General features: G+C 49.3%; 1 protein-coding gene across 1 annotated transcript; it reads left to right on the forward strand.

Annotated features, from left to right (window-relative positions):
* The first annotated feature begins 1,732 nt into the window (after window positions 1–1,732).
* Window positions 1,733–7,091, forward strand: LOC146524153 (uncharacterized). The gene is given in 4 exon segments (XM_085135010.1): window positions 1,733–3,244; window positions 3,457–4,280; window positions 4,282–4,961; window positions 4,964–7,091. Coding segments are annotated over 4 exon segments (3,693 nt in total). The 3' UTR covers window positions 5,641–7,091.
* The last annotated feature ends 1,876 nt before the right edge of the window (window positions 7,092–8,967 follow it).

The following is an 8,967-nucleotide window of genomic DNA, read 5'->3' on the forward strand; positions in this document are numbered from 1 at the left end:
AGGCCCTTGCTGATGAGAACTTAGACCTCAGAAAGTCAAAGTTGTGCAGCAACCGATTCACATGAAATGGAACTAAAAACAGCTCTTATGTATATTAAGATAAGCAGCATATTATGCTTATAGAATATAACCAAACGTCAACCATGAGCTTCTTAACCTTGAGGTACGAGTTCTCATTGTCCAAACACTAACTCATTTGAGTTAGCGTTGAGAGAGCAAAGGAAACAGTAATTGTAAAACAATATTTCCTAAACTAGTCATAGTGAAACTAATTCTTAAAAGAAAAGTCTGTCTTTTCTTTCTCCAGATCATCTGTATCCAGTGTTGGGGCTCGTAGCCGAAAACTAGCTATACTTTGTTGTCTGGGTCAACTTTGCTAGCGAGAGACAGAGAGAGGCGTTGAAAGGCTGCTCCAACGGAACTTATTGTTTTTGGAGGAAAACACGAACACGGTGTACAGTCGAGTCTTAATAGCGTACTTACAACTGGGCTCGTCAGGCACTCTTCTTGGCTGCAGTGGTTATTATTATATTTACATGCTTCCAGCTCCCATTTTTGCTCGATGACAGCTCGTACTTTTCCTTTTTCTCCTTCCCTCGCTCACAGACACATAACGTGTCTGGCAGTCCATTCTCCCTGCAGCACGGACTACACTGCCTATGATGCTACATTCTTTAGAGCTATACCGGTAGCATTCTGCCCATTAGCTTAGCACAACAACAAAAAGGCCTCTCTCACCCAGGAAACACGCAGAAAGAGAGCGTCACCCTGTAACCATGGCAACTGTAAAGCTGCCCCCTGGAACAACAGAACGTAGCTGTCAAACAAAACCCAAACAGTCCTGACCCGCCACAATATGAAACAGGAAAGTACCGCCGTGTAATCCATTTATTTCAACAAAGTCACTGTATTCTAAATATCACCTTTTTAAACGGTAACTGTAACGGAATAGAGTTACTCATATTTTGTATTTTAAATACGTAACGGCGGTACATGTATTCCGTTACTCTCCAACACTGTCTGTATCTATAGCAAACCATAATGTTGTCTTGTCCCATCCCCACCTGTGGGGTGTTTAGTAGGTTACTGTCACTGCATAGCCTGGCTTCATCAGTCTGCTCTGCTCACAATGTCTCCTTCTTTGAAAATATTGGTGTCCTCTGGGAATGTAATTAGTTGTCTTTCAAACATTCGTTTCGGTGTCTCACTATGGGGAACGCTCTCTCAGCGTTGTCCTCAGAAGCCTCTATATCATTACTCCAGCCAGTATTGGCTGGCAGTCGTGACGCTTGCGTCAGGGAGGGGCCACCCTCCTCCCTATAAAAGGGTGTGACGCAGCGTCACCCGTCATTCAATTTCCTCTTCTCGCTTCTTAGAATCCTCATCTCTCCTGACTGTGAACGTGAGTGCTAGCTTAACTGTCCACACGAGCAAGCTAACACCTTGGTCACCGGGCGCTAGCACGGCTCGCGTTTCGTGTCACCTGCTCTTCACCACAGAGCCAGGTCGGAGAGTGTGTTAGCTGCCACCACGCATCTAGCTCAACAGTTAGCTGACCAAGCTATCTGTCTTTGCTACACACGGCCACCAAGCCAAGTAGCGCAAGCGCTAGCCACCACACTAGCTAGGTCATACTAGCTCACCATAGCTACCCGACCGAGAGAAGAAAAGAAAAAAAGTTCAGCGTTAGCCGTCCAGCCATTCCAAGCTAGCTACACCAAGCTTCCTTAATATGGCAGACCGCAAACCGCTGCCCAGAATTTGCTCCTGCGGTTGCAAAATCTCAGGTTCAGATACACATGACACGCGTGTGATGTGTGATGTGCAACACGCCCAAGCAGCTATTTCCACACCGGGTATATGCGAACACTGCGCTCGCTTCACCCACAAAAGCCTTCGCCGAAGGCTAGCCCGCCAGGCTAGCTTGTCGAAGGAGGACCCAATGCTGTCTCCAGTCGGCCCACCGATGGAGCACACTGAGTCCGCCACACCAGGCACCAGCTGGGGCGACAAGATGGATATCGTCCTCCCGCTGGTGGATGATGCCGAGGTCAGCTGCGAAGCTGTGTTTGATTCTCTCGAGGCTAATGACGAGCTACTCAGCGAATCCTCTGAGGGAGCGTCGGAACATCTCGTCTCGGACGAGGATGACGACGTTTTCTTTGCCCCCTCTGGTCGAAATTCTGCGACACAAGGGGCCGATTGTGATAACCCCGGCACACAGTCCCGCGGCATGGAGCTATTTGACGTTGCAAAACAGGCAGCTGAAAAGCTGGCAATCCCATGGCCCGCGGTGACAACGGAGACCTCCACCTCACGATACGAGGGTAAAAGGCTCCCCGTAGCAAAGCGCACTACTAAGCAGGTACTGCCGCTTTTCCCCGAATGCGTGGACAAGGTCACACGCTGCTGGGCAAAGCCATTTTCGTCACCCAACCCCGTGCAGGGAGCGGCGGCGTTTGACTGCGCTGGAATGAAAGAGAAGGGCATCTACCAAATTCCCACAGTGGAGAATCTGGTGGCTTCTCATCTCCACCCAAACCAGAAACTTTCCATGTCATCTGGTCCGTCCCTGCCCTCCAAGGCCGAACGCCTGCAGTCCTCCCTGGCTGACAAGGCGTATAAATCGGTTGCCACCACCGCGAGGGCATTGAACGCCTCATCGCTCCTGCTAGCCTACTCGGCGGAGCTCCAGGACCAGGCTGCTGCGAACCCGGATGCTAGCGAGCTGTGGGAAGAGCTGGGCGTAGTTACGGACCAGTGTCTCCACCTCACTAGAGCAGCAGTACAAGCGGCGGGCAGAGCCCTCAGCATCATCGTCCTACAGGAGAGGGCAAGATGGCTGAACTTGTCGGGCCTTTCGGACAGAGAAAAACGTGACATTCTGGACGAAAGCATCGACCCCGCTGGGCTTTTCGGGACCGCCGTTGCCACCATGCAAAGACGGTGCGAGGAGAAAAAGAAAGAGGGAGAGGCCCTGCAGCTGTGTCTCCCTAGGAAGACCCAGGCTGTGCCTCCACCCAGTCGCCGCACGTTCGCTCAGGTCACCAGCCGTCCAGCCGGCGTGCCGACGTTTAAAATCCCTCGCCGCCCAGCCCCGCAGGTCGCGGCCCAGGGTCCCCAGGATCCCGCCTGCTGCCGCTCAGGGTGCCCCACCACCAGCCAAGCAGTCGGACCGCAAGAAGAAGCGGACTGCCTAACATCCCCCACGGGGAGATCGGAGCCGGACCAGCCCGGGCTCCAAGTTCACTCCAGGGCTCAGTCAAAGGAGCTTGCAAAGAAAAGCGTCTGGACTTCTTTAAGTTACTTGAAGACGTTTCACCTCTCATCCGAGAGGCTTCTTCAGTTCTAAGGTCAAATGGTGGAGAGTCCCAGATATAACCCTAGTGGGAGGGAAACTCCAGGGCTCAGTTCCGGAGCCCGTTCGGAGAAGTGTGTTCTGCCTCCACCTTTCAGCGCCTGGGACTCGAGTTGGATCCCACAGAGCGCATTTCAACAAAGAGACGGCGAGACACTGTTCAGCTGAATCAAGCATGTCTGTCTCACAAAACACACTGTTTATTAAAAACTCACCCGTTGCATCCAGGCATGTCGCCAAGGGCACGGGAAAAATGTGTGAAAAACACAGAAAGCATGTTGAAAAACATAATGCCCCCACGCACCCAGACACCACCGAGGTTGATTCCCTCAGTGGTGTCCGGCCCCATAAGCGCTGGCCAAGCGCGGGCCACCCGCGCATGCGCAGTCGGGTCTGGCCCGAAGGACCAGTTTCCGCCACAAGAGGGAGCCAGAGCTCCGTCTACTGTGGAGTGCCTGTCTTTGGGGCCGCTGTCAGCAAGAATAGAGAGATGGCGAGCTCTCGCTGCGCCAGAATGGGTTGTGAGGACATTAGAGCGAGGCTATCGTTTGCAATTCGCAACCACTCCTCCCAGATTTCACAAAGTGATTTTCTCTCTTGCAAAAGGCGAATCAGCCAGGATCCTGCAAGAAGAAATAACTACCTTGCTATCAAAGGGAGCAGTACGAGAAATACCCCAGGAGCAGAGCCAATGCGGCTTTTACTCAAAGTATTTTCTCGTGCCCAAGAAGGGAGGGGGACTGCGTCCGATACTGGACCTACGGGCTCTGAATCAGCATCTGAGATCATACAAATTCAGGATGTTGACGACCACCACTCTGCTGCATGTAGTGCGCCCAGGCGATTGGTTTACATCAATAGACCTGAAGGACGCATACTTTCACATCCCTATTTACCCACCTCACAGAAAATTCCTGCGCTTTATTTGTGCCTCGGGTATTTGTGAAATGCACAGTGGCAGCCATAGCCCCACTGAAGAGGCGGGGCATCTGCATAGCAACATACACAGATGATTGGCTGCTGCTATCAGAGTCCGAAATAATGGGAAGAGAGCACACCAGGTTGACAGTGGATCATCTGATGGCTCTGGGTTTCACCATAAACTACCAAAAGAGTGTCCTGCAGCCAGCTCAGGCCATCTCTTTCATAGGAATAGCTCTAAACTCCGCCTCGTACAGAGCGTGTCTCTCTGTGGACAGAGTAAAAAAAATGCTATCACATGCCGGCATTTTTCAGTTGGGAAGATATCTCCCATTCAGAAAATGCCTGCAGATGCTGGGATTAATGGCGTCTTCACTGGCAGTCATTCCACTAGGCAGACTGCATATGAGGGAATTTCAGCGATGGGTTGCATCACTGAGACTGAATCGAAAGCGCCATACCTACCGCTATATCAGAGTGACAGCAGACTGCGCTGCAGCACTCCACTGTTGGAGAAATCCCACATTTCTCACTCAGGGGGTGTCACTGGGGGCTGTCACAGACAGAAAGGTGGTGACCATGGACGCGAGTCTCACGGGCTGGGGTGCTACTCACGAGGGCAGAGCAGTGAGCGGCAGCTGGGGCTCACAACAGAGGGGTGCTCACATAAATTGGCTAGAATTGCTAGAGCATTTCTAGCACTGAGACACTTCCTTCCCCTGTTGAGAAACCACCATGTTCTGATCAGAACAGACAACACCACTGTTGTGGCATACATCAACAGACAGGGCGGGTTACATTCCCCTCCCTTGCACATGCTGGCTCGCAGACTGATCATGTGGAGCAGCATCAATCTGTTGTCACTGAGAGCTACTCACATTCCAGGAGCTCTGAACTTGGGAGCAGACTTAATGTCCAGGGGAAACCCGCAGTACGGGGACTGGACCCTGCACCCACATGTGGTGACCCAAATCTGGACCCGCTTTGGCCAGCCACAGGTCGATCTGTTTGCCTCGAGGGAGAACGCTCAGTGTCCACTGTATTTCTCCCTGAGGGACCAGGAGGCTCTGCTAGGGGTAGACGCATTAGCTCACAACTGGCCACATGCTCTGCTTTATGCGTTCCCTCCGCTGGCCTTAATTTCTCCCACTCTAACCAGAGTGAGAGAGAGAGGGCTAACAATGATATTGATCGCCCCAAGGTGGATGAGGTCCCACTGGTTAGCGGAGATTGTGCCCCTCTTGTGGAGCGAACCTTGGCCTCTCCCTCTCCGACGAGACCTAGTCTCCCAAGCCAGGGGGGAGATTTTTCACCCTCACCCCGAGCGCCTTGCCCTGTGGGCTTGGCCCGTGAGAGGTTGAATCTGAGTACGGCAGGACTCCCCCAGGGTGTTATAGCCACTATTCAGAGTGCTAGAGCCCCCTCCACAAGATCATTGTATGAGAACAAGTGGAGGGTATTTGAGGAATGGTGAGGAAAGTCTCACACTCTCTCCTTTCAATGCTCTGTGATAACAATTCTCTCCTTTCTCCAAGAACTGTTAGATAAAGGAAAGGCCTTTTCCACAATTAAAGTATATCTAGCAGCCATTTCAGCCTGCCATGTGGGCTTCGTGGATGGCCCGGTGAGCCATCACCCGCTAGTCTGCCGTTTCATGAAAGGGGCACGACGGCTCCACCCGGTGTCTAAACCTCTCGTTCCCACGTGGGATTTATCCCTGGTGCTGGGGGCAGTTTCACAGCCACCATTTGAACCACTAAACCAGGTGGAAATAAAAATCCTGTCTTTGAAGACTGCATTGCTCCTGGCTCTCGCATCTGCGAAGCGTGTCAGTGATATTCATGCGCTGTCAATACACAAAGAGTGCACCCGATTCACGCGGGATAACTCTAGAGTCACACTCAGGCCAAATCTGGCCTTTGTGCCCAAAAATCCTTATCTCCAATGCACCCCATTGGAGCTGGAAGCTTTTTGCCCTCCTCCTTTCTCCTCCCCTGAACAGGAGCGCCTACATGCTCTCTGTCCAGTTAGGGCTTTATGTACCTATATGGAGAGAACGAAGGCTTTCAGGAGGTCGGATCAGCTGTTTGTTTCCTGGGCTAAACCACATCTTGGCAAGCCCGTTAGCAAACAACGCATTTCCCACTGGATTGTTGAGGCGATCCAATTGGCTTATTCCAGCACGGGTCTGCCCCCCCCCCCCCCCGGAGGGACTTCGTGCTCATTCTACCAGAGGGATGGCAACCTCTTGGGCCCTTTTTAGGGGTGTCTCTATAGAAGAGATATGTGCAGCTGTGAGCTGGGCTTCACCTTTGACCTTTGCAAGGTTTTACAGGTTGGATGTCACTGCACCGTCTCTAGCCCACACTGTGTTAAGTGTGGGTCCCCACGAGACCTCCTAAATTGGCAGTCAGTCGTTCAGATGGGCTTATCTGGCAATACGGGAGTCTGCATATCCCCATAGTGAGACACCGAAACGAATGTTTGAAAGAGAACTTGAGGTTACTCTATTCCGTAACCCCCGTTCTCTGATAACATGAGTGAGGTGTCTCACCAGATCACCCTCCTTGCACGAAGCGAGGAAGAGGTGAGCTTATCTTGAATGACGGGTGACGCTGCGTCACACCCTTTTATAGGGAGGAGGGTGGCCCCTCCCTGACGCAAGCGTCACGACTGCCAGCCAATACTGGCTGGAGTAATGATATAGAGGCTTCTGAGGACAACGCTGAGAGAGCGTTCCCCATAGTGAGACACCTCACTCATGTTATCAGAGAACGGGGGTTACGGAATAGAGTAACCTCAAGTTATTCAGAAATCATGGTAGACATCCAAAGAAAGTTGGAGCAAAACTTCTTTTCTCAAACATACAGTGGGAGAAATAACTATTTGATCGATGGCTGAATTTATAATTTTGCTCAGTTACAAAGAAATGATCCGTCTCTACTTATTAAAGGTACTTTGATTTAAAGGAGAGAAGAATATCACCCCACCCCTGAAAAAAACCCAGAAAAAAGTAAACAGATTAAATAAAGGTTTAAATTAGTATTTGATAAGTATTTGGTCCACAAACAAAACATGACTCAGTACCTGGTGAAAAAGCCCATGTTGGCACGATACATGGTTCTGTCCAATGGTCCCTCATTTCCATGAAGTCCCAAACATGATGTTTCCACCTCTGTGCTCCATTGTGACCATGGTGTTCTTTGGGTCATACTCAGCATTTCTCTTCCTACAAAGATGACAAAGAGCTTGATTTTGATTTTTTTTAATCTAATTTCATAGAACTTTGATTTATAGGTAACTGTTTAATCTCCATCCATCCATCCATTCGCTTCCGCTTATCCTTTTCAGGGTCGCGGGGGGCGCTGGAGCCTATCCCAGCTGTCATAGGGCGAGAGGCGGGGTACACCCTGGACAGGTCGCCAGTCTGTCGCAGGGCCAACACACAGGGACAGACAACCATTCGCACTCACATTCACACCTAGTGGCAATTTGGATTATCTAATTAACCTATTCCCACAAACTGCATGTCTTTGGACGGTGGGAGGAAGCCGGAGTACCCGGAGAGAACCCACGCAAACACGGGGAGAACATGCAAACTCCACACAGAAAGACCCCGGCCTGATGGTGGAATTGAACTCAGGACCTTCTTGCTGTGTTGTCTGTGTTGTAGGGAATCAAATACCAACTTATTAAAAATTCCACAGGGGATCAAATAATCATTTCTCCCACTTTATCATATTGTTTTATCTGTTCAACTACTTTTGTCACAGCTGGTGAAACCAGTTCATCACGGTCCACTCAGTCTGACCAGTCGTACTACTAATGAGGCCATGTGGTTTCAAAATCACTAATGTCATTTATCAGTGAATTTTCAATGTGCACATTGCAGTACTGTGAACATGTGATGAAATGATGAACAATTTCTCAAATGCCATCTATCAAATTATTGATCATTACGCTCCTATCAGAACTGTCAATATACATAGTCAACCAGCTTGGAGAAGACGATGATAAAGAATCTGCTGGAGAGCTGAGAGAAAATATAGATAAACTACAAACTGGAATAAAATTAGGCAAACAAGCCTACATTTCCCTGTTGACTAACAATAATGTCATTCTGCTGTTTTATTCTCCTCCATTTAAAAACGACTTAATTATTTCAAAACTGTGCCAACAGAGTTTCAATAAATAAATGTAACAAATTTGCTGCTTTCTTCCAAAGTTTCTAATACAGGTATAATTAGAGGTAATATCTTAGCCTCCTGTAGTACTTTATTTGACATTGTCTCATATTCTGCTCAGTTCCTACATTCTTACCTGTGCAGTCTACAGATCCTGTAGATCTGTATGTATATATATATATATATATATATATATATATATATATATTTGAACAATGAAACAAGTTTCTTTCAAGTTTCCATGATATAGTTATATATCATGGACATGGACATAATGTGTAGACTGTCAGCTTTCATTTGACGGTTTCCACAAATCAGATGAACGGTTTAGGTTCAGCTTATTAACATATGCCACCCTGTTTTTAAAGGAACCAAAGGTAATCGGACAGTTGCCTCAACAACATGCGGTCAAAGGAGCTCTCCATCCAGGTGAAACAAGCCATCCTTAAGCTGCGGAAAAACTGAAAGCTGACAGAGCATTAAAAGAAGGAAACCCAGAATCTG

This window comes from Neolamprologus multifasciatus, chromosome 2, assembly GCF_963576455.1.
Source record: "Neolamprologus multifasciatus chromosome 2, fNeoMul1.2, whole genome shotgun sequence".
NCBI classification, from domain to species: Eukaryota; Metazoa; Chordata; class Actinopteri; order Cichliformes; family Cichlidae; genus Neolamprologus; species Neolamprologus multifasciatus.